The sequence below is a fragment of the Symphalangus syndactylus genome, chromosome 17 (genome assembly GCF_028878055.3).
Source record: "Symphalangus syndactylus isolate Jambi chromosome 17, NHGRI_mSymSyn1-v2.1_pri, whole genome shotgun sequence".
NCBI lineage: Eukaryota > Metazoa > Chordata > Mammalia > Primates > Hylobatidae > Symphalangus > Symphalangus syndactylus.
The window spans coordinates 37,204,455-37,228,992 of NC_072439.2; the positions used below are offsets into that span (position 1 = coordinate 37,204,455).

The window sequence follows — 24,538 nt, forward strand, 5'->3', positions numbered from 1 at the left end:
TGGCCTTAGACTAGACACTCCACCCCCCTGAGCCTCCTCCTCTGTCAATTGGAGTCATGAGAATTAAAGCGTCCACCTCAAGTGGTCATTGTCAGGATTGAGGAGCTAATTTCTGCAAAGCATCTGGGACATATCTGATGTATCAGCTGTTATTCTGGCCTTGGCAGAGCCCAGATGCCACTGCTGCCCCCTCCCTTCCCCACAGAGCACACAGGGGTGACAGGGTGGGGGGCAAAGTGCTGTGCTTGACCACATGCCATTCGGATACCAAGCCAGAGTGAGGATGGTGGGAGGCCAAGGTGGCCCCACACGTGGGTGTTGAGTGGGGAGCACGGTGCACGTCAGTCACCCACCAGTGCCTCGCTACCCGACCCAGCACCAGATTCTGGGATCAGGCTCAGGATGGACCCGTGGCCTCTGGACAGGGTCCTGTGCCCTTGTGAGCCAGAAGTGCCTAGTGTGTGAGAAAGATGGCTGCCCCGGAGGCGGAGGCCCAGGGTCGGCGATGTGACTGGCAAATGGTTCTCCCTTGCTCAGGGGCTCTCTCTTCCTCTGGGCCCAGAGGGGGCTGCTACCCCTTCTATCTCTGACCATCTGTGACTCTCCCAGACACGCTCCTCTCTCTGCTCTGGCACCTGCCACCCAGAGCAGGGATGAACCAGGTCCAGGAAAGACATGTAGATCCAGCCACCAGGGCCAGAACATCAGGACCGCCAGGCCAGGAAAGGAGATGCAGGGCTGGGAGAGCTGGTAACCCCCTGGGGTGGAAGAGTGGGGTCTCAGGCACTGTGGGAAGGTAGGCGTTGCCCTGGTCTGGGTGGGCCTCTGCCACCCTGTCAGAGGCTCTGTGGGGGCAAAATGGGGTCTTTTCTATTTCTACTTCACAGATGGTGTAAAAGAGGTCAAAGGAAGCAGAGAAGAGAAAGAAGAGAGGGGAGGAAAGAGTGTGAGGAAGGCAGGGATTCTCATTGCCCCAGAGCAGAGCTGCATTCAGTCATACCCATCGCCCCTGCTAAACTCAGCGCCTGGAAGGCAGCACCACTGATTGAGGCCAACTTTGTCCCCTGTCCTCTACCAAGTGCTTTGTACATGCTACCTCCTGTGAGGTGGGTGTTTTCATCCCCACTTTACAAATGAAGACAAAAGTCAAGGAACGTGCCTGAGGTCACATGAGTGGTGAGCAGCCCAGCTGAGTCTTGAACCAGGTCTCACATTTCCAATGCTGAAAGCTTCTTGGCCTTGACCATCTATGTCCTCCCAGCCTCTGAGACAGTGGGGTGTACATAGTAGGTCCTCAATCAATGCTAGTTAAAGTGAAGGAAGGAAGGAAGGGAGAGAGGGTAGAAGGAAGGGGGAAGATAAGCCAGGGAGACTCTTTGGCAGCCAGAAAATAAATAATAAGTGCTGTTTTCCAGTGCCAGGCTGGCACGGTGCCCAGGATAGCTGCCCTACACTCAGGAGCTCAAGGCCTACGCTTGCCTCATCTTTTCCAGAAGTATGTGAGCCCAGATACGTCAGCCTTCAAGTATGCAATGAGGTCTGCGGTGAGGCGCTCTCTCTTCTCTCCTTCCTCCTTGAATGGCCTTCCTTTTGCCAACTCCCCACCCCCAACCCACCCGGCCAGTCCAGCCTTGGCCCCCTCCCCAGAGCTAGGCCTGCTTTCTTTGTGGCAGGGGGCTATGGACCAGCCCCCTAAGCAATGCAGATACCTGTTGGGAGGGAGACCTACATGCTGCTGGGGGAGGGGCGGGAGCACCCACATCATCCAACAGGTTGGTCAGGCTGGGAGGCGTCCCGCCCTCCTGCAGCTAATGAGCACTGTGCAACAGGTGTCTGCTCCTCAGTCCCCAGCCTGCCCCAGCTGTGACCAGAGCAACCAGAGCCCGCCACCGGCCGCACCCCCAGGCTCACTCGCTCACCCCCTCCAGGCCCTCCTGCTTCCGGCCGGGGGCGCCATGGCCTGCCGCTCCTGCGTGGTTGGCTTCAGCAGCCTCAGCAGCTGTGAGGTGACCCCGGTGGGCAGCCCCCGGCCTGGAACCTCGGGATGGGACAGCTGCAGGGCCCCCGGGCTGGGCTTCAGCTCCCGCAGCCTCACCGGCTGCTGGTCGGCTGGCACCATCTCCAAGGTGACTGTGAACCCCGGCCTGCTGGTGCCCTTGGATGTCAAGTTGGACCCCGCTGTTCAGCAGCTGAAGAACCAGGAGAAGGAGGAGATGAAGGCCCTCAATGATAAATTTGCCTCCCTAATTGGCAAGGTGAGCACAAGTAGGGGGGTCCCAAACATGAAGGGCTGCCAGGCCTGGGCAGGTAGCCGAGCTCTGTGTTTCCCTGAGCATCGATCACCGCGCCCCACCCCTGCACCCAGCCAATGGGGAGATGGCACTGCTAACCCGGCAGCCTAGCTCTAAGCAGAGGCTGGGGGAGGGAAGTCCCTGATCCATCCTGGCATGTGGGGAGAAAGGGACCCCAGGATGGCCTTTGAGGGACGTGTTGATAATAACATGCTGCATGACCTGGGGTCACCCACCACCCAGGCAGGGACTGGGGAGGACCACCTAGTGTGGCCAGGGGTGCCCTCTCACGGGAATGGCTGATGGAAGCATGCTCTGCAGTCCTACTCTGAGGCAGGTGGACAGGGGAGATGGCCTCCCAGGCTCCACGCTCCTGTTTATCCCTCAAGCCTCTGGTCCCGCAGCATCTCTCTCAGCTGCCCCAGTCAGAAAAGCCAGCAGGGTGGAGGGTGCATGTGGGGCTGCTGGAAGGAGGCTGCTGCCCAGACTGCTGCAAGTGAGGGTGCAGCTCAGGTGTCAGGAGATAGGAATGCAGGGGACGATGCCTCGAGTCAGAACAGGGAAGCCAGCTGGGCCTTCCTGCACCCTGCGCCCCAACTGACTGCGGGAAGTGCATCCTCGGCATCACAACCACACTTCCTAGACTCCACTGCCCATGGCCTGCAACAGGTCTGGGGCACTCTTGTCCATCTCCGCTCCCAGGGCAAGGGAGCTCCCAAGGAAGTCCTATCCACTTCCCAAATCTGTTCTTTACTCATCTTCTCCAAGAAACTCCTCCTGACTCTGCACCCTCCTGCACCCTCAAGAATAATCATGATAGTGCCAGCTGCCATTGGTTAATTGCTCATTATGTGCCAGGCACTGTGCTATGCTTTTTCGTGTTTATCTGTATTTCTCTCAACAACCTTATGGGAGAAGACAATTTTATGTCCATTTCACAGAGAAGGAAAACTGTACATTTCTCACCCTGCCAGTAAACCAGAGGTCCAGCCTTCAGCCCCCAGCTCAGTCCTTGTCTGCTCTTGGCCTCTGATTCCATGTTCCTCTGCATGTTGCTGGTCTCCCCCATGAGGTGGGAACTCACGGAGAGGGGCAGAGGGAAGAAAGTAACATGCATCGAGCATCTACTTGTGCCTCACCCTCTGGAGGAACATTGCAAATGCAATGAAATTCAAGCCACATGGCTACCCTGCGGTGGCTGTTATTTTCCCAACTGAGCAGATGAGGAAACTGAGGACCAGCAAGGCTAAGTGCCTTGCCCAAGATCACACAACCAGCAAATGGTATTCTGGATTTGAACTCAGGTCTGTTGAGACACGAAGTCAGTGGTCTCTGTGGTGGGAATCTTTTCTTTCCTTCTTCCATTCATGTGCCTAGACCAGAGTTTCATCATCCACCCCTGGGGTACCCCTGGGTACCCAGAGGAGAAGGACCACTGTCCACTGAGGCAGAGCATCCCTTCCCCCAGCCCTAGCTGCACAGAGCCCTGCATTGCTGAGTTGGTTCTCCCTCTAAGAGCAGCCCAGCTGCCCTGGGGAGGCAGGTCCCTACAGAGCCACCTCCTCACCAAACCCAGTTTAATCCCTTAGAAGGAATGCTTCAGTGAGCTATGGAATTTGGCTCAGATGGGTGGCTTTTCTCCCTCGAACGCCAGCACTGATATCACCCTGTGCCACTGCCATGGGGATGGGGGCATGTAGGCACAGGGAGGAGGCCCTCAGGGTTGGGGTCCTGTGCCCAGAGACCAGGGCAATGCCCTTGAAGTTCTTGAGCAGAATTGGAGCCTCCCAACCCTTAGCCTTGACCTTGACATGGGGCCCCCTTCAGGGTGGGACACAGGGAGCCGTGGGTACCGGCCGTTTGGGGGCCCTGGTTGCAGGGCCCCAAGGGGCCCCAGCTGACCCTTCAACTCTATGAAGATCTGTTAGCCCCACTCTCCTTGCCTCCTTGTGGAGGCTGTGAGGGCCCAGCTGGAAGCAGGCAGTGGTTAAGGTGTGAAATCTGGAGCAGCATTGTGGGGTTTAAATCCCGGTCCACCACTGACCAGCTGTGTTATCTCAGGCGGGTTATTTAACCTCTCTGTGCCTCAGCACACTTTAGATTAGCAGGCTCATTAGAATCAAATGGGAGAATTTTTGAAAAGCATTTAGAACATACATGGTACATATTAAGTATATTATAACTGTTAAATAAAAAATGAAATAAATGGGCCTGGCCCAGGGAGCAGCTAGAACCCAGTTAGCCCCTTCCAGGCAGGAGCCTGGAGAGGAGGTGGGGAGAAGCTCCCTGCCAGATAGAGGAGTGAAGGGACTCAGTGGGCAGGGGGTATGGCACAGGGCTGTTGAGCAATTATGGACCCAGAGGAAGGCCCAGGGGTGAGATGCCATGACCAGTGGGTGAGGGCTCTGGGTAAAGAGAGGAGAGGGGTGGGGGCCCTCTGAGGAACTGAGAGGAACCAGGGAGCACTCAGGAGGCACAGAGACTCTCAGGAGGTGGCAGAGGCCCTGGAACACTGTGGTTCCTTCCACTTGCTGGCTGCGTTTTCCTGGGCAAGTCATTTACCCTCTCTGAGCCCCAGATTCCACTGTTCTGCTCTGCTCTGCCAGTGGCCCTGAGCTCGTCCCAGTGGAAGGACTGGTAAGGCAACAGTCACGAGATGAAGGGGGATGAGGAGAAGCAGTAGCAGCAGGAGAGGCCCGGGGAGGCAGGCAGAGGGCAAGGCCGACCTCCAGCAGAGGCTGCTGGCTGGGCTTCTTGCCTTCACGCACACACGGACAACAGAGGGGATGGAGAGAGACGCAAGAGGCAGGACTGCCTGAGCTCATCCTGGGGAGGCTGTACAGAGGGAACCCGTGAGCAGTGGTAAAATGCCTGGAGAGAGAGGGATGGAGACAATGTCTTCACCGAGGCCTGTGTGACCTCTGGAAGAGCTGAAGTCAGCCATCCCCCTGCCTGTATGCAGAAAAGCACAAACCAGCCACTCCTCATGAGTCTTTGAGGCTCCCTGGCCAAAGCCAATGTCTAGCTGAAGGCCGGGGATTCAACAGCCCCCGCTAAGGAACACTACCTGTGTGGCCCAGAGGGACTCCCCTGTAAGACCTGCAGCCTCTGGGATGTCTGGCCTGTTTCCCTCCAGGAGTTCCAGTTTAGGCTGCTCCATTTCCCCTACAAAACAACATGCCTCTCCCCTAACCTCAGCACAAACCTGGCCCTACTTTTCAACTGCGCTTCAGTTTCTTCATCTGTAAAATGGAGAGGTCCCTGCTACAGCTGCTACTGTATGATCTAAGGGCAGAGGGCCAAGCAGAACAGAGAGGAGGAATCAGAGGTGAAGGCTCGGCAGCCTTCCTGGGTTGGAGGCAATTAACCTGGCACCTCTCAGGGCACCAGGATTATCAGCCCTCCCTAGGTCCTTGTTCTGAGAGGGAGGAGCCTTTCTGCAAGGAAGGTCCCAGGTGGGGATGAGTTTCCATCCCCGCCCACTGAGACAACCAGAGACTCCCCCAACGGCAGCAGAAAACAGGGGGCTGTCCCTAATCCCCTAAGACCACAAATGCCTTCTAGCTGGACTGGCTGGCCAAACGCACACCATGTCCCAGCGAGCTAGTGCTGAAGCATAGGGAATTGAGGTTAGACTGTAGGAAGAACTTCCCGGTGTGAAGATTTCTCTGCTGCTCATGGGTGGAGGAAGGAGCCTCACATCTCTCCTCTCACTCCACCCTCAGTGTAAACATGGGGCTCCTGCTTGTCAAAACGGAGGCAAGGTGGGGTGAGCAGATACCTGCCCCCCCAACACTCCCTCTCACACACACAAGGCAGGGCAGAAACCCTCTTGACCTCCATCCCTACTGAACCTGTTTGGCTGTGAGTACAGCAGAGAGCAGGATTAAGGTTGGCTTCAAGCAGAACCTACCAGTACAGCTACGCAGGGGAATGGCAGCCCGCAAATACCGTCAAACACCATCATCCAGTATTCCTGCTGGCATTGTCTGCTGTGAATGTCGAAGGGTCGTCAGAGCACTTCAGGAAAAACAAGGACACCCTGAAGAAGCAGAGCAGAGAGAGAGCGGCCGGCCCCACCTGACCCTTCGGGAGCCCACGAAGGTGCAGAGTGGGCAGTGGCCATCAGACGGGGCTGTCTGGGAAGCTGGGCCACTAAGCTGCTTTGGGACCCTGGAGAAGTCACTTGACACCCCTGGCCTCTATTGCCTCCTCTGCAAATGAAGGGCCCAGCTCAGCTGATCCAAAAGGCTGCTGGCAGCTCTTGCAGGCTACGATTCTGGGAGCCTGGGCCAGCAGCACTAGCAGTGGTGGGAGAAGGCCCAGCTACTCACCTGTGACCATAGGAAGCATCACTGGGCTGGTTATCAAAACATCCTCATGACAAACAACCCACACTGACGGGAGCCAGGCCCCAGCCAGGCCTCCAACCTCATGGCCTGCCCTCATGGCCTATCCCTGGCACCAAGGGAGTAGAGGCCCCAAGTGGGAGCAGGTGGCTCCCAGTGTGATGGGGAAAGTGGTGGGTCAGGACAAATGAGAAACAGGTAAACTGGGGGCCTTTCAAGATATGAGTCATGGAGGGCTTCCTGCAGGAGGGAGCTGGAAGAACAAATGGGGAGGAGAGGAGGACCTGGTGATGGGAAGGAGAGTAGAGAGGACAGGCAGGGTGGGGAGGAGGGAGGCAGGGGGAACCCCAAGCTGAGCTGGGCTAGACTGGGTAGAAAGAAGGAGAGGACTGCGCAGGACCCTGCCAGCAAGAGGCATATGGGAGGCAGAGTCTGAGAGGCGCAGCAGGGCTCAGAGCCCTCCCAGGGTTTCACCTCGAGGCAAAACTGTCCCTAACTGGAGGCAGAAGCCAGCCCATGAAGAGTAGCTGGGATCTCAGGGCCCACAGTGACCAGCAACACACAGGACGCATGTGTCATAGTAGTTAAAAGGTTCTAAACCCAAAGTGCCTGGATTCCAGGCCTCGCTCTGCCACTTGCTAATTTTGTGACCTTGGGCAAGTTCCATCACCTCTGGTGTCCTCATCTGTAAAATACAGCTTATAATAGTACCCACCCATTGGGGTGCTGCAGGGATTTCATGGGTCAAGCATGCAGAGCAAGGCCTGGCACACAGCAGGCGCCATATAAGCACCTGCTGTTGTTCCTATCCCAAAGCACATCCCCAGGTGTCCCCGCAGTCTCATTGGGAGAGTGGTGGGTCAGGACAAAGGAGGAGCAGCTAAACTGAGGGCCTCAGTGCTGGAGGGAAGAGGGGAGTCTTTCAACATGAGTCACAGAGGGTTTCCTGCAGGAGGGAGCTGGAAGAACAAATGGGGAGAGCAGAGGTCCTGGTGACGGGAAGGAGAAGAGAGAGGACAGGCAGGGTGGGGAGGAGGGAGGCAGGGGGAGCCCCAGGCTGTGCTCGGCAGGACAGGGTGGAGGGAAGGAGAGGACTGCGCAGGCAGGTGTTATCACTCCTAACTTCTAGCTGGGGAAACTGAGGTTCAGAGAGGCTCTGTCGTCAAGAGGATGAGCACTTAAGGACAGTACTAACCAGGTCCTACCCTGCTGAGTTTCCAAGACAAGATGGGACCATGCTTGTCGTGGTGGGAAGGGGGCAGATGGGCCTCTGACACCCCATGTTCCCTGGGGTCTCCCGCCCCAGCCCCAGGCAGGCACGGAGAGCCTGTCGCATGCTTGACACTCTCACACCCTCATCCCCCCTTCCTCTGCCAGCCCTGCCCTGCCCTCACCTGGAAACCTTTGCTAATTGGCTCCACCTTGCTCTGATCCTGTCCTTATCTTACCATCTTCAGTTTTAACAATCAGTCATTGGAGGTGCATTCTGCTGAGTGAGGGCCCTGGGTGGTGTGCATAAATGAGCTGCCACTTCCCAGGGAGCCCTCCGAGGGCTCTTGCTGGTCAGCCTGGGGCCTCAGCCCCCGACTGGTCCACACCTGACCCATTCGCCGCCTTCCTGCTCTCCCAGGTGCAAGCCCTGGAACAGCGCAACCAGCTGCTGGAGACACGCTGGAGCTTCCTGCAGGGCCAGGACTCAGCCATCTTCGATCTCGGGCATCTCTATGAGGAATATCAGAGCCGGCTGCAGGAGGAACTGTGCAAAGTGAGCCAGGAGCGGGGGCAGCTGGAGGCCAACCTGCTGCAGGTGCTGGAGAAGGTCGAGGAGTTTCGTATCAGGTATGTAGAGCCCCATGGGAGCCATGAGCAAGGCCTGAGGGCTGGGACTAACCTGTGCTCAGATGGGAGGTACTTAAGCCAGAGAAAGAGGAAAGATGTTCTGGAACATTTCTTTACCTGAGACATTTATTGAGGGACTGGTATGTGCCAGGCAGTATTCTAAATACTGAGGATATGGCTGTGAACCTATAGCCGCCCCCTCCCTAATAGCGACCCTTGATTGACAACAAAGTCAATCTTGTGCTGGCTCCCAGCTAAACCCTGTGCCTGCTGGCCCTTGGGCATCATCATAACCCTCACCCCCTGCCTCGAGCAGCCGTCCTCTTGTACCTATGGACACACTTGCTCTTGTCCACGTGTTGCTCTGGCAATGGGAAATTACGTCACTAGCTAGAACAGATGGGTTTCTGTTTTAGATGTGGCTTTAGATTTTGATCTCGATTGGGTTGGAAAGGAGAGGAAAGCCACCAGGAAGCAGGAAGGGGATGGAAAGAATGGGTTTTATTTGAATAAAGAAGCAATGCATGCCAGACATCAAGGTAGACTTGGAACGAGACAGATAAGGAAAATAGCCCCAGTATGCAAGGTGCCTTTACAACTTAGTGGGGCAGACAGACAGACAGACAGTTGCTGGGCAGTATATCCCAGCATTTATGGGCCCAGGCTTGGGCATTAGACCAGGATGAGGTTTAATCTTCACCCTCACCCATCACTAGCTTTGTGACCTCCAGTAAGTGGCTTAATATCTGAACCTGTTTCTTCCTGTGTGAAATGGGAGTGATTATGGTTGATGCCAGTCTAAAGTAGGTATCTAACCTGAGGAGGAAGTTGAGAGTGTGGCATGGTGACTGGCAGTTATAAATGGCAGCTTTTCTATCCCTAGAAGGCTGAAGTTCTCGGCACACAGCAGGTCTTTGACACAGGTTTGCTGAACTGAATTGGCCAGTCTAAAAGGGAAGGCTGGTCACTCGGGCTGCTTAGAGGAGAGGGAAACACACAGGGCATCTGACCGCCCCTCCCGAGAGGCCCAGCTTCCTAGCACCTGACAATGACCGGGCAGTCAGGGCAGCTCACTAGAATCTGTGACCCACTTTCCTGATCCCTAGCAGATCTTTGGCCCTCAAAGGATCAGAGAATGCCAGAGCCAGAGGGAGCCCTGGATCCTCCTTTTACAGGGAAGGAAGCAGGCCCAGAAAGGGCAGGGCTTGTCCTCAGTTACACAGCCTTGCATGCTAAGTCCCATCCCTAACCCCAGCCAGCCACTGGGTAAGGCTGCTCCCACGAGCTCCGCCAGATCATGTCCATGGAAGCACTTTGTAACTGGAAGTTCTATACACACACTACCTGTTGTTTTAATCTGGCTCAGCCCCCTCATTTGGCCTGCCGCCTGGTTTCTATCCTCCTGCTACCTGGCTCTACTGCTTAGGCTGAGCCTCTCTTCCTCTCTCTGAGTAGGGAACCCACCCCAGTTGGGAAGGAGAGACTGGGCAAACAGCCTGGCCGGAGGGCTTCTCGGTCTTCAGGCCGGAGCCAGGGGAACTACAGCCTGGCTGTGCAAAGCCTAAGGCCCCCAGGAGCCAGGAGACGCCAGGCCAAGCCCCAATAGGGAAGGGCTGTGCCCTGTCTCTACGGAGCCGATGAGATCAGCCTCACTCCCAGAAATAAACAAGTTGGGGGGGTGGTGCAGGTGTGACAAGCTAAAAAAGGCCTGAGAACGGGTTTAGGAGCTGGTGGCTGACAGACTGGCAGAGGATTGGGAGTGGAGCAGGGGACCTAAGCCTCTATGGGGAGGGAGACTTCCGAAGGCTTTGAGGTAGCAGAAACCCCAAGGATCAGCAGTCTAGCCCTCCTATTTACTAAGAACAAAGCAGAGGCCCAGCAAGGGGAAGCAACTTGCTCAAGGCCACACAGCAAGTGACTCAGGGATGCCACATACAGCTGTGCAAACTGTGCACTGCACAAGCGTGCGTGATTCAGGCGGTGGATAGGGACTGAAATCCAACCAAGCATCAGGCCATGCAGGCTGGTACCAGGTCAAACAGCCTGTGAGGAAGGGGGCTTTTTTCTAATTGGCACAAAGGCTGGAGATGAAATAGTATAGGTCTTAAGGGAACTGGCTCCAGACTGGAACCCAGCATCCAGCCTCAGCCCAGCGTTCCCCACTGTCCTCTCCCCTGGGGCTCAGGGTTTGCTCCCACCCCACCCACAAAGCACACCTAGAGGTCCAGGGTCAAGGCAGACCCTGCCTAGCCAGGATACCATGAGGATGCCCCCTCCAGTCCCCTGACTCCTGGTGTCCTTCTCTGCCAGAGGGGCTTTCCCAGGGCAGCTGCCAGGCCAGCTGTCTCCCTCAACTCACCCTACTTATGTTCCCCCATGCAGGGTGAGTGGCAGAGAGGCACCTGTGCTGTGCCGCGAGGCTTTCTGAGGCGGAAGCAGAGAGGCTGAGCCCCAGCAGGTGCTGCCCCCTGCTGCAAGCACTCTGTGAATTGCCCCATTTAAGCGTCACAGCATCACTATAATCCTGGCTGAGGCACACAGCAACTCACCCCAGGACACAGCTGGTTAGCAAGGAAGCCAGGATTTCAGCCCAAGTAGCCTGGCTCTGGTCCCCTTGCTTCATCAGCACACTCCAGGAGCCCCCAGTCCTTCCTTGAGCCTCCATTTCCTCATCTGTAAAATGAGACCAGTGGGACTTCCCTAACTGGTTGCTCTGAGGGCCACAGGAGAGCGCAGGTGAAGCACTCAGCACCTGTTATTCCCCACTCAAGTCCAATTTAGTTCTCTCTGGGGATGCCTAGACAGCAGAACATTCTCCCTGGCCAGCTCCTCTGCCCCGCCCCCAGGACCTGTACCATCACAGCCCCTAACAGACTCTTGGCAGCCAAGACAGTGGCCAGGGAGGGTGTGGGCCCCTGGTACACTGAGACCAGAAACCCACGTGCCCTGCCATTGAGTCTACACCCCTCAGCTCCTTGGGTGGGCTGGTGGGAAAGAAGAAGGCATGAGGGGTGCCAGATACAGCCAGCTCAATGGGTGAGGAGTGACGCGGCCCTGCTGGGAGGCCAGGGCCTGAGGTAGGCAGGCGGCTGTAATTAGAGCTGCCAGGGATTCAAGCATTCCCCGAACAGGAGGGAAAAAAAACAGAAGCTGCTGAATCCCCACAACCGCTGGGGCCAGTGAGAAGTCTGGAGCCAGCAGACACCCACCCTGGGGCTAAGACAAATGTCTTGACTGGAGGAAGAGGGTCGGGCCAGGGATCTGGGGGTCCTGTCCTCCCCACTCAATGGTGTCCTTGTTCCAAACCCAAGGTGGGAGCGAGTAAGAAGTCCAAACTGAGAAGAGCGTTGTTGCGCTTTGTTGAGTATGGCTTATGCGGCCTGTAGCTGGCTGTCACTGCATCAGGGGTGGGTTTGTCAGCCCCCTGTACATGTGGGCACACGCGTATACCCCTTAAAGGCAGGAAGCCAAGGGAGGACGGGTGATGCAACTTGCCCAAAAACACACTGGGGGTCCATCTGACAGCAAAGTTCACACTCTTTCCAGCCTCCCTTTGGAGGGAATACAATGGGATGGTGTCTTACTGGCTCGCAAAGCAGAGGGGAGGTGGCTGGGGCTGCAGGGAAGGCATGGAGGTGGGAGAGGTGAGGTGTGAGCAAGATGCTCCCAGTGGACTTGAGTGAACCTGAAATTGTCAGAGAAGGAGGTCAGGTAAAGATGAGGAGACAAAGTGCCAGGGTGAGGGGCTGCACAATCAGGGAGGCCTCCTGGAGGGGAGTGGGTGTGCAGCAGAGCAAGGAAAGGGCAGAAGCCGCTGGGAGAGGATTGTGTCATCAGGAGGGAGTGAGGAACGGGTAGCCAATGCCAGGAGGTCGGGGAGAGAGAGAGAGGACGTGTCATAGAAGACGCAAGAGGGAGAAGGATGGGCTGCTTTTTTTTAATTGGCAAAGAGACCCCAAGTGGGATAGCAGAGGCCCTGAGCCCCAACCAAGGGGAGTTCACCAGGCCCGAGTCCCCACCACATCCAGCTGAGCAACTCCTCTCTCCCTCGCAGGTATGAGGATGAGATCTCCAAGCGCACAGACATGGAGTTCACTTTTGTCCAGCTGAAGAAGGTAGCCTGCCCAGCCTGCCCCAGGGGCTCCTTCCTCCTGGGCCCTGGGCCCTCTTTCCCTCCAGATATCCTACTCTCCTTTATGCCCAATCAAAGCCCTCAGAGCCTTAAGTCCCAGGACCAATAGACAGACAGGGAGATACCCCCATCCCCATCCAGCTCCTTTTTCGAGGCTCTGAGCCAGATCTCCTCTGGAATCACCCCCACTCTCACCCAGAGGCAGCCCCCCAGCCCACTCCTGCCCTGAGACCCTCCATTCCCTCTCCCACCACTCACCACTGCTCCCAACCCCAGGACCTGGATGCAGAGTGTCTTCGTCGGACTGAACTGGAAACCAAGTTAAAAAGCCTGCAGAGCTTTGTGGAGTTGATGAAAACCATCTATGAGCAGGTGAGTGAGATGGGGCCAGTGTCCTGCCAAGCCCAGAGCTGGCTGATCCATAGGTAAAGGACACAGGGGAAGCACAGCCATCCAGTGGGGCATGGAACCTCCAACAGTCACTTAGGATTTCCGGCCCCAGTATAATAATTTCCTAAACCCCTTCCTGTGATGGTATCAATAACCCTGCATGACCCCTGGCCATTCATCTCATGGAATATGGGCTGGTTCCCCAAAGGCCACTCTTTCTGGAAGAACTGTATCTTTGTGTGCTAGAGTACTGAGGGCATGCGGGGGACCAGGTGCCTCAGACAAGGGTCAGGAGGCTGGCCTCAGTGGCATGGAATCCAGGGGCCTGGAACGAGCATTCTGATTGAACTGATCTCTCCCTAATTCCTGCAGCCTAAACCACAGCACCCACAGTGCTAGTTCTGATAGGCCTGCCTTTCCCTCTTCCCCATTTTTGGCTAATAATCTAGTAAATGGAGACAGAGGAAACATTTGCATTTGTTTCCTAAGTCCTCAGTGGGGCCTAGTGTACAAGGGCCCATAACAGCATAGCATGCATCAGCACAGCCATTAGATGGGCACGGCCGCTGGCTTCTGGACACCACTCCTCCATGCCAGCTGCTGACTCCTAGGCACCTTTCAGGATATGTGTCCTCCTCTTCACACCGCTTCTTTCAGGGGTGAGGAGGTTCAGGGGTGACACTCCTGAGCTAAAGTCTCTTCCACAGAGGTCTGCAGTTCAGCTAGGAGCAGGCAGCACCACTGTTGGGGATAACAGGGCTTGCCCACCTAAGTGCTGCACACTGCTGGTGCCAAGCTATGGCAGTGCAACCAAGGTCAAGGCCGAGATCAAAGTCACCACCACAACTTACAGATTCTGCTAAAATGGCCCTATGATCTGCTGACCACAGCTTCATGGCTGCATCCTGTGGAAAGGAAGACCGGGCCTCGTGGCCCTGTCATGGGCCACAGTCCCTTCCAGCAGTCCCAGCTGCCAGCTGGGGCCTCCGTGGAACTGAGTCTTGTTTGCGGCCACGAGATGTAGCATAGCAGAGAGAACAGCAAACCCTTGGGAGCAGCAGGAAGGCAGCCCTCCCAGGCAGTCCGCTCTCCCCACAGCCCTGAAAAGCTTCCTGGCCCTAGCAAATCCCCCCACAGCCAGGCCAAGTGCTGTGGGGCTGACCAGGGCACCATGCCCACTGTCTGGGTGGGAACTGGGCTAGGGGCTCCTCTGCCCAAACTCACTGTGGGCTGGTGCAGCCCAGGCAGGCATCAGCAGGGCCATCTCCCGTCTCCACTGGGCTGGATCTCTGCCACCCTTGGGCCTCCACCCACTCGTACCACCTCTGAGAGGCTGAGTCCATGGGTGAGTGCAGATTCTGCCGAGCCTAGGTGGAGTGTGGATTCTGAAAACCGAGCCCAGGGTTTCTCCACCTGCTCACTGATGTCTCGGCAAGCTCAGAGCTCAAGCTCTAAGCCAGGATGCAGGCCCTGACACTGTAGAGGCATAACTGGAAGAAGGCTGGGCATAACCAGTGATACTCCTGAGCACCCCACAAGACTTCTTGGCCCCTGCCCCAGTAGCCAGGCCTGTGGGTTCCCTTTGGATTTTGCAGTCCTTGGGCCCCAATCCCAACTTGGCCTTGTTTTTTGTTTTTTTTTTTTTTTTTACTATTTCTGTAACTTTAGGCAAGTTTTTTCACCTCTCTGTGCCTTAGTGTCCTTATCTGTAGCATGGAGAGAGTAATAGGACCAGCGTCATAGGGCTGTGAGGAGGACTCAGTCCACCCATTCATTTAACAAATGTTTATTGCATGCCTACTAAGTGCCAGGCACTGATACCACAGCCTGGGCAAGGTCCCTTCTCTCAAGGAGGGCATGACTTAGCTGAGAGAAGTCATAAGCAAGTCAGCAAATATCTGGACAAGATCGCTTCCCAGGGTGACAGATTCTAGGATGCAAAGAAAGCAGGTGCTGTGCGGGAGCTGGAAGGAGGGAAGAGCCTCAGAGCCCATGGGCGGGGCCTCTCAGAGGTGGTACCCTCCCTCAGAGTGGCAGAGATCCAGCCCAGTGGAGACTGGAGATGGCACAGAATTGCTATGCAAAGCCCCTAAGGCAGGAGGGAGCCTGGAGATTAAAGAAAAAGAAAGAAGCCTCTGGTCAGAGCACACGGGGCAGGGCGGGAGCTTTGGGTCAGAGAGCGCCTCACAGGGTTGGCTCACAACTTGGACCTCGTTCTGAGTGTGACACGCAGCCTCCGGTGGGCACTGGGGCGGGGCGGCACGCAGCGGGTTTCGGGTGTAGTTGTGCTATCCTGAGCCTGCTGTGGAGAAGGGCTTGCGGTGAAGGCAGTAGAGGCCAGGGAACCACAGCAGTTATTATTACTTTTGGAAGCAGCAAGATGAGGTTGAAATTGGAGGTTTGCCTTTCTCTCCATACACTGCTGCAGGCTAAGAGGGCAATGCTGACTCTTTGCCAGAAATATTCCCCACACCAGAGGATGTCTTAAGTCAGTGCTGTCTGACAGAAATACAATGTGAACTGCATATGTAATTTTAAGTTTTCTAGATGCCACATTTTAAAATAACAGAAAAAATAATTTTAATAATATATTTTATTTAGCCCAATATATCCAAAATATAATCATTTCAACATCTACCTCATTGCACAGAGCAGCTCTGAGTAAAGACTGTGCCAGCCACGCCTGCCTCAAGTGGAAGAAAAACCTGGCAGAACACGAGTGGCCCAGGAGGCCCCGATACTCTAGTTTCAGCTTTGGAGCAGACACCAGATCAGAAATATAGGCCCACCCCTGTGTCCCAGAAAACAGCCCTCTTGTCTTTCCAAAACACGTGTGTGTGCACATACACACACACGCACACACACACGCACACACATGCACACGCACACACACACGCACACGCGTGCGCGCACGCACACACACACACCGCCGAGATACATCCTGAAAAGCCCTTCCAAGCCAACTGAGCAGGAGCTCATGGCCATGATCTGCTCAGGCCTCATCTACTGCAAACCCTCTGCCTCTCTCCTCCGGGGGCACAGGCTGGAAGGGTCCCCCGCAGTTTCTGAGACATAGTCCAGCTCCCAAGTGTGTTTGGGGCCTGGCTGCATCCAGTCGGAATGCCACCTACCCCACCCCTACACTCTGGCTCCAGGGAAATTAGCTGTGTAATCTGCTGACAACCCCCTGCAGCCAGGCACACCTCGAGGGAGGCCCATCCCTGCAGAGAGAAGCCAGTGCTGCCTAAACTTTCACATGGAGGCTGCCCCAAGAATAGGCTGCTCTGCCCCTGAACACTTCGTCCCAGCTTTATCACTGTTACCAATTACCATAATAGAGAATCCTTAACTGCTGTTTAGTGAGCACCCTAATATATTCCAGACACTGTGCTAAGTGCTTTCCAGACTAAATCTCAGTTAATCCTCACGACAACTCTATGAAGTAGGGATAATGATTAAGAGAGCACAGATTTTGAACAGCTTGGATTTGAATCCTGGCTCAGTAACTGTGGGAACTGGAGCAGGCTATTTCATGTCTATATGCCTCAATTTCCCCATCTATAAAATGGGGACATTAATAGCATCTACCTCACTGGGCTGTTGTGAGGATTTGTTTTGTTAACATATCCTAAAATACTTAGAACGGTAATTGACACATGGTAAGCATTCAATAAACATTAGCTGTTTTCAGCTCTATAATTAGATCCATTTTACAGATGAGAAAACCAAGGCTTAGACACATTTAAAAACTTGACCAGGGTTACTCAACTAATAAGAAGTGATTGGCTGGGCGCAGTGGCTCACGCCTGTAATCCCAAAACTTTGGGAGGCTGAAGCAGGCAGATAACCTGAGGTCAGGAGTTCGAGACCATCATGACCAACATCGTAAAACCCCGTCTCTACTAAAAATACAAAATTTGCTGGGCATGGTGGCGCATGCCTATAATCCCAGCTACTTGGGAGGCTGAGGCAGGAGAATTGCTTGAACCCAGGAGGCGGAGATTGCAGTGAGCCAAGATTGCGCCATTGCACTCCAGCCTGGGCAACAAGAGTGAAACTCCGTCTTAAAAAAAAAAAAAAAAAGAAGTGATGGTATTCAGTGTCCAGAGCCATTAGTGCTATATTTTACTCTCCAACGCTATTACCCCATAAGAGTCACGATCTACTCGGACGTGGGGAACACAATGAGGGTGCTCACACGCACAGCAGCCTCCTAAGGGAAACCCTAAACTGTACTTCGGCTTAATTCTTAACCATTTGGAGGCTCACGTGCTTTCCAGGGGGTCCATCCCATGGGGCACCTCCACACCGCACAAGCCAGCATTGTCATACTCTCCGCAGCCCGGCAGGGGCCTGCATGTCTAAACAGGTCTGCGGATGTTCTGAACGCTCATTTCCTGCTTTTGTTTACCAAGCTCCTGCTTAGCCTGCCTCCTTCCAGAAAATGTCTGGCCAGTCTTTTCACCCTGACTGGGAAGTCCTGCTATAGTGCATCCTCACTGTGCACTGGCCTTTCCTGGGGCCATAACGAATGCCAAGTTAGGCCTTGCGTAGAAGCACACTGGAGGGCTCTATCTGGGCCCCCCACAGCCACTGATGCCCACAATATGTCAACCAAAACAGCCTCAAAGCTGCAACTCTGAAACTGTCCCCACCCAAGCTCCAGCCAGGGTGCTGGTGCCACATGGGAAATGTCGGCTAGTGACTGGGGCAGCAGAGATGGGGCTGTGGTAACAATCAATCTTATTCTGGCATGGGTTGGGCCATCAGCCTGCTTCTGCCCAGAGATTTTTATTTTCATTTGAAGATCAGCCAAAACCTCCATCAGGAGACACCCAAGGGCAGCTGGCCACTGAGCTCAGGGTCCTGCCAGCTCCAGGGCAGAGACAGGCTGTCCCCCAGAGGGGCTTCCGAATGCCCACCACTACCCCACCATCCTTGTCACCAGAAGGTGCTGGTGGGCAGAGGCAGTTCCCAGATAGGCCTTTGCGGCTGCCCACACAGCCCTAGCTGGCCCCTCATCCCTGTCGTCTACAGCTCAGAAGTCCAGCCTCCACCTGAGACAGAAACCAGGGGCCTCAGCACAAACTCTCTGAGCAGAAAGAGAGACAGAGGATCAGGAGGGGGCCCAGAGTCAGGAACCAGGGTCAGAACACAGTCAGGAACTAAAAAGCTGAGCCTGGATCCCAGCAGGCATCCGGGTGCACCAGCCAGTTTTCAGGAAATACTGGGGCTGGAAGAGCACGTTGAACATTGGCACAGGGTACGACAATCAAACCCAGCTGTGGGGACTCTGCAAGGCAGACAGCCAATGTGTTCAGTAAGAACAATGGCAAAGAACAAAAAAGAGAGAAATGGAGATTACAAGAGACCTACAGACATATGGATCAACTGCAGTACATGGGCCTTGTTTGGATCCTGATTCAAACAAACACATTTAAAAAATGATGAGGCGGTCAGCAAAATGGGAACACTGACTGAAATTTGATGATTGAAATAGGGGTCGGGGTGGACTGTGAATGCCAGAAGGAGCATGATGTGTCTGCACCCAACACCCACCTCCTGCCTGGCTCCCTCCCCGCCACCGACTCACTTGGTACAATGCTTAGTCAACTCCCCTTGCCCCTCCTTCCCACAGGAGGCCCTACCGTTTTCAGCATCTCCAGGGTAAGCAGCCAAGGGCCCTTTGCAGCCTCTAGAGATCCCTGGTCCCACCTGCCTCCCTACACACCCCTGAGCATTCTGGCTAGAAAGCTGCGAGGCTGTGGGCAGGAGAGAAAGCTGGTCTGGGGCCAGAAAGACGATGAAGAAGGTGTCAGCCCCTTGTCTCCACCCACTAAGGGAGTGTCACAGCAGCAGCAGCAGGGGCTGTGGGGCCCACCCTGCCACTCACTGCTGTCTCCACAACATCTTTTTGCCTCAGTTTCCTTCTCTGGGGCTGCAGCAGTGCCAGCCTGGTGAGGATGTGTGGAAAACGCTCAGCGCACAGTCCGGCCTGTAGGGAATTCCTCAGGGAATGGTGGGTTTTACCGTTTCCAGAAATCTCCAGGGATAGGGAGGAGGCAGTGAAAATATTGTGGTCATCCAGGCAATGTCCCTTGCTAGAGAGGGAGCGGGCGGTGAGTCTCCAGGAGGACCCTGAAGTGAGAGCGCCGGAGCCTGCACCCAGGCCCCTCACAGGCTGTTGGCTTTCAGTGGGGCCGGGAGAGGGGAGTACAGGTTTGTCAGCCTCCAGCCCCCCCCACCCTGGTCACTCCCTGGCTTCCCTCCCAACATTTACCAAATGAACTGAGGCACTCCTTTCCCAGACGTGGGGACTCAGAGATGAACACGGCTCTGCCAGGCCCACAAGGAGCTCCTCATCCAGTGGGAGGGGCAGAGCTGTACCCCACAGCACAGGAATAATGAAACAGTGAACAGAGGGGCCCAACTCATAGCCCCAGAGCCTGACTTCTCAGGCCCTTTCCCATCAGCCAGGAGGAGGCTATCCCTCCCGGGAGAGGGCACAGGGCAGGCAGTGGGGAAGCTTACGGGGTAGCCTTTAGAACCAACAGTCCCAGCCTGCCCTCCACTCAGAGAGGGGGACCGTGGATGGGTGAGCAGTGGGCAGTGAGCTGGCTTCCGAGAGTCCTGGCTGGGGAGACGTGGCAGGGAAGCATTCGGCCTTCTATCATCTCTCCAGAGGGACAGGAAGGGAGCAGCTCCACTCTCCGCTCACCCCAGGGACAAAGGGATTGTGTGGGGCTGAGGGTCCTTGTGCCCTCCCCACCAGCCCTGAGCCCCCACATCTGTGCCCGGCCAGGAGCTGAAGGACCTGGCAGCACAGGTGAAGGATGTGTCGGTGACTGTCGGCATGGACAGCCGCTGCCACATCGACCTGAGCGGCATCGTGGAGGAAGTGAAGGCCCAGTATGATGCTGTCGCAGCTCGCAGCCTAGAGGAGGCCGAGGCATACTCTCGGAGCCAGGTGGGGCTGACCACACAGGGCAGGAGAAGCAGCCTGGACAGTTCCCTGGGTGGCAGGAAGGTCTGGACTGGTGATGGCTGAGGTTGCCTGCAGCTCTCTGTCCTGAAAGTCTATGAGAGAGGAATGGAGAAGCACAGGGACGGGGCGGGCGGGGGGAGACCACAGAAGCTGGTCTGTGCCCTCCAGGAGTTCAAAGTGGTGCTGTTATCAGCAATGCTAGGCCAGATGTGGGCATGGCCCACGGGGCTCAGCTAGGGCAGCCAGGAGGAGGCCACCCAGAAAGGGAGGTGGTAGGGGAAGCAGAGGGAGCCTGGCGTGGCGTGGTGGGCTGCAGAGTTGGAGATGGGACTGGGGGATGCAAGGAAAAGCAGAGGCGGGTAACAGGTGCTGGGAGCGGCACTGAGCTGCCCCTCACTGAGACCTCCACGTACCTCCAGCTGGAGGAGCAGGCTGCCCGCTCGGCAGAGTATGGGAGCAGCCTCCAGAGCAGCCGCAGCGAGATCGCGGACCTCAATGTGCGCATCCAGAAGCTGCGGTCCCAGATCCTCTCTGTCAAGAGCCATGTGAGTATCTGGGGGGCGCGCCTGGGGGCGGGGAGGAGAGCAGGGAGACACACAGTCATGTGTGCTGAATACAGGCAAGACATGACTGAGTGATCCTGAGTGGGTTGTGTAGCACCTCTGTGCCTCATTTTCCTAATCTGTCAAATGGGATAATAGCACAGCCTCCTAAAGTAGTTATGAGGATCGTGTGAGCTCTGCATACAAAAATACTCTGTAAACTGGTCAAGGCTGCTGGAACGTTAGAAAGCCCCCCGACCACGCACACCCAGAGCCCACTGCCTCCCTCCTGGGAGCCCCCCACCAACTACACAGAGAGGAGGGAGTAGAGGCCTAAGTCCCAGCTTCCAGCCAGGACAAACCTTCAGGGCAGGTGCTGCCCCATAAGGACAGCCGGGACAGACTCCTTTAGCGGCTTGTAGTGCTCTCCTCTGGCCTTGGGAAGGTGCGTCTTCAGGTCTAACTGAACTCCCTCTTGCTGCATGGCCACCAGTTACCACTCCCAGAAATGCCATTGCTCAGCCCTGCCTCCCCACACCCACCCCCACCAAGCACAGAGATGACTCCTGGCCCCGGCTTCCTCCTCCTTCCCTGCTCACAGGCCCTTTCCCTCTGTCCTCCTGGCTGCAGTGCCTGAAACTGGAGGAGAACATCAAGGCAGCTGAGGAGCAGGGTGAGCTGGCCTTCCAGGACGCCAAGACCAAGCTGGCCCAGCTGGAGGCCGCCCTGCAACACGCCAAGCAGGACATGGCGCGGCAGCTGCGCAAGTACCAGGAGCTGATGAATGTCAAGCTGGCCCTGGACATCGAGATCGCCACCTACAGGAAGCTGGTGGAGGGCGAGGAGGGCAGGTGAGAGCCAGGGCTGGTGAGGAAGGGCTGGAGGGGAAGGAGGGCTGGTGGCCCAGGCCTACACAAAGTCAGTTCTCCTTTCCAACATGATACAGTGAGCCTGGCAGGCCTGGGTTTAAGTCCTGGCTCAGTCACTTACAAACTGGGACCTTGGCCCAGTTCATTTCATCCTGTTTCCCCATCTGGAAAGTGGGCTGATCATAAACACCTGCAGCAGGGATGATTCACGTGGTTATGCATGCAAATGCCTGTCAAAACTCAGTGCTCAGTGCTATTAGCCATTTATGCCATGGAGAGGGGACAGAGGCCCAGAAAGGACAAGTTGGCTAGCCAGGGCCACACAACAGGGCAACCCCAGGGCTGGGAGTGATCACCAAGAACTACCCTCCACTTGCCAGCCCCCAGGGGAGTTTAAGCCACAGGCTCTCTTCACATCCCATCATATCCCTCTCCCACCTCCCCCTGCCCCCCACCCCCAGGATGGACTCGCCCTCAGCCACTGTGGTCAGCGCTGTGCAGTCCAGGTGCAAAACCGGTGAGTCCTGTTGCCCCGAGAACCCATGGTGGGGTGAGGGTGAGGGTGTAGGGGATCATGATCCTAAACGCATCATTTTAAGTGGCTCCCAAACCTCCAGCCCCTTCCCTCCCGTACCCCTTATGTTCCCTGTAGCTGCCTCCAGGTCAGGCCTCTCCAAGGCCCCCTCCCGAAAGAAGAAGGGCAGCAAAGGCCCCGTGATCAAAATTACTGAAATGTCAGAGAAGTACTTCTCGCAGGAGTCAGAGGTCTCAGAGTAAGGCGGCTGGACCCCAGGAACCCCAGGGCACTCCACTGCAGCAGGAGGGACTTAAGCTAGACTCAAGAAAACAGCTTGGAGCCTCTAGGTTGAGAGGAGAGGCAAAACCTGATACTGAACTGAGAGGGGGGTTCAAAACTGACTGCTGTTTTGTGGGCTGCCAGGGTGGGCAAGGAGCATCACCAGCTGCTCAGAGCCACTCCGCTCCATGTCAGTATCTCACAGTCCCATCCTTCCAACCCTCTGGCCAGAGGTTTTCCTGATGGGTGAGCTGGAATTAGCGGTCAGTTTTGTCTCCATCTCCTCGCTCCTCTGAGGACCCTCCTCCAGCATCGGGCTCTGCCAAGTCCCCTCTGACTCTTGCCCAATCCTTGACCTTGACTCCTATCTCAAGCCTTGCCTCGCCTCTGCCTCGGAACTGAGACTGGGACCGGCTCATCCACCTATAGGCGGGAGCCGAGGAGGATGGTGTGGGCCCTGTCCTGTATCTGGAATTCCTGGGAAGGCTGGCTGCTGAACACCCTCTTGGCTTTCCCATGCTCCTTGGGCTCCCCAGAGACCTGACAGTATTAGGGAGTGAAGGGAGGAGGGGCCCTGGCTGTTTGGGACCTAAGCTTAGGCCCCAGAGATCAGCCCGAACACCTGCATCCCTTCCTCCTCCTGTGGGTCCCTCCCAGTAGGCCATAGTCAGAACTGGACGGGCTGCCCCCAGCCAGCTCCCAGCACCTTCTCCAGAAGCTATTCTTGCCATAATCAACTCCCTGGGAGTGGAAGCCAGATGGCAGCTTGAGATTGGGCAGGAGCATTAGATCTTCCTTTCACCTCCCTGCCATGCTAGGGTCCTACCCAGCCTGGATCTGAGCTCTCTGCCCCCAGCCCGGGTTGTTCCCAGCCTGAACACTGGGCTTTGATGCACCAGGCCCTGGAGACCCCTGATCCCACCCCTGCCATGAAGCCCCCAGGCCCACTTCCCAAGAATCTCACTTCTCAGGGCCTCTGTTCTCCTCTCCATTGGGCCAAATAGCCTGGCCCTCCCCTCCTTGGCATTCATGGAGGAGCCCAGGAACTCCCCACACCTATGGGGTTAGAGCTCCTCCTTTCTTCTCACTCCTTCCCCTTCCTCCCTCCATGCCCACTCCCCCTGCCTCCAGCAGGCCAGGAAGAAGGCACAGTCCAGGCAAGTCTGGGAGCTTCCAAGCCCTTGAGGTCCAGCTGTGGGGCCCAAATGACAGCCTTGCAAGGGCTCTACCAGAGAGGAAAATTCCACATCCCACCAGAAGACAGGGGTGTTGGCAGGCATACTCCTATCTCCTCCTCTTGGCTCTCAATGCTGAGGCTTGCAGAGGCATCCCAGCGGCACCAGCCTCCCACCGCACAGCTTCCGTCCCTCCTCCTCTCTTCTCTCCCCTCCCTGCCCCTTGCCTCACCTCCTCTTCTAGACTGCATTAGATTCATTCATCTCATTTTCCAGGACATGCTGGCCAGAGGTTCGGGCCCATCCCAGGCCTCAAGGCCCTCCAGGCCCACGGGTAGCACTGGAGGGTTCAGACATTCTCATCCCCAAAGTCCCAAAAGAGGGTGCTGATTGGTGCTTTTCCTCAGGCTCTTCATTGGTTTCCAAGGGAGCAAATCCTCAGTGGGGATACAAGATATATAAATTATATATTATTTTTTCATAACTTATGTGGCTTTTAACTTATTGCTTCCCTTCCTGTTTCTGCATGATCAGTCTGTATGTACTATCTGGATAGATAACACATGCTCCAGCCACCTCACCTGACTGGCTATCTTGGGGCCATGTCCCCTTCTTGCTGCCACAGGATGAATAAAGTGTTGAGATTTGTCTATGGAGAAAGCTGTGTGTTTTTATCTCCCCTCTCAGGACCGGTCAGCCACTGGTCAATCAGGCTGACCACGGAACATTAGGAATTCTCCAATTAAGGGAGAAAAAGTCCAGGGAGTTAGTTATATCTTCAGACCAGTGCAGCCGGGACACACAAGTTCTCCTGTCTCACCATCTGATATGGTTTGGATGCTCGTCCCCTCCAAATCTCATGTTGAAATGTAATTCCCAGTGTTGGAAGTGGGGCCTGGTGGGAAGTATTTGGATCATGAGAGAGGACTTCAAGCACCATCTCCTTGGTGATGAGTGAGTTCTCACTCAATTCACGTAGATGTGGTTATTTAAAAGAGTCTGAGACCTCTCCCCTCTTTCTCGCCATGTGATTTGCCTGCTCCCCCTCCACCTTCCGCCTTTACTGTAAGCTTCCTGAGGCCCCCCCAAGAAGCTGAGCAAATGTTGGTGCCATGCCAGTACAGCCTGCAGAACTGTGAGCCAAAATAAATGTCTTTTCTTTATAAATTA

The 24,538-nt window shown here is 55.7% G+C and overlaps 1 protein-coding gene across 2 annotated transcripts; it reads left to right on the forward strand.

Moving 5' to 3' along the window:
* The first annotated feature begins 1,842 nt into the window (after window positions 1-1,842).
* KRT80 (keratin 80) lies at window positions 1,843-24,538 on the forward strand. 2 transcript variants are annotated; one of them, XM_055248792.1, is made up of 9 exons: window positions 1,843-2,255; window positions 8,271-8,479; window positions 12,534-12,594; window positions 12,888-12,983; window positions 19,804-19,968; window positions 20,406-20,531; window positions 21,159-21,379; window positions 21,859-21,914; window positions 22,015-24,538. In XM_055248792.1, exons 1-9 carry the CDS (start codon window positions 1,956-1,958, stop codon window positions 22,047-22,049), a joined length of 1,269 nt encoding a protein of 422 aa, XP_055104767.1. In that variant the 5' UTR covers window positions 1,843-1,955; the 3' UTR covers window positions 22,050-24,538. The 2 variants fall into 2 exon arrangements, with proteins under 2 accessions (XP_055104767.1, XP_055104766.1); XM_055248791.1 differs by having other exon boundaries at window positions 22,050-24,538.

Excerpts from the sequence above, each read along its gene's own strand:
- KRT80 (XM_055248791.1), top strand. The coding sequence starts at position 1,956 with ATGGCCTGCCGCTCCTGCGTGGTTGGCTTCAGCAGCCTCAGCAGCTGT. Across the intron at positions 2,256-8,270 it reads TTGCCTCCCTAATTGGCAAG|GTGCAAGCCCTGGAACAGCG; the intron begins GTGAGCACAAGT and ends CTGCTCTCCCAG. Across the intron at positions 8,480-12,533 it reads GTCGAGGAGTTTCGTATCAG|GTATGAGGATGAGATCTCCA; the intron begins GTATGTAGAGCC and ends TCTCCCTCGCAG.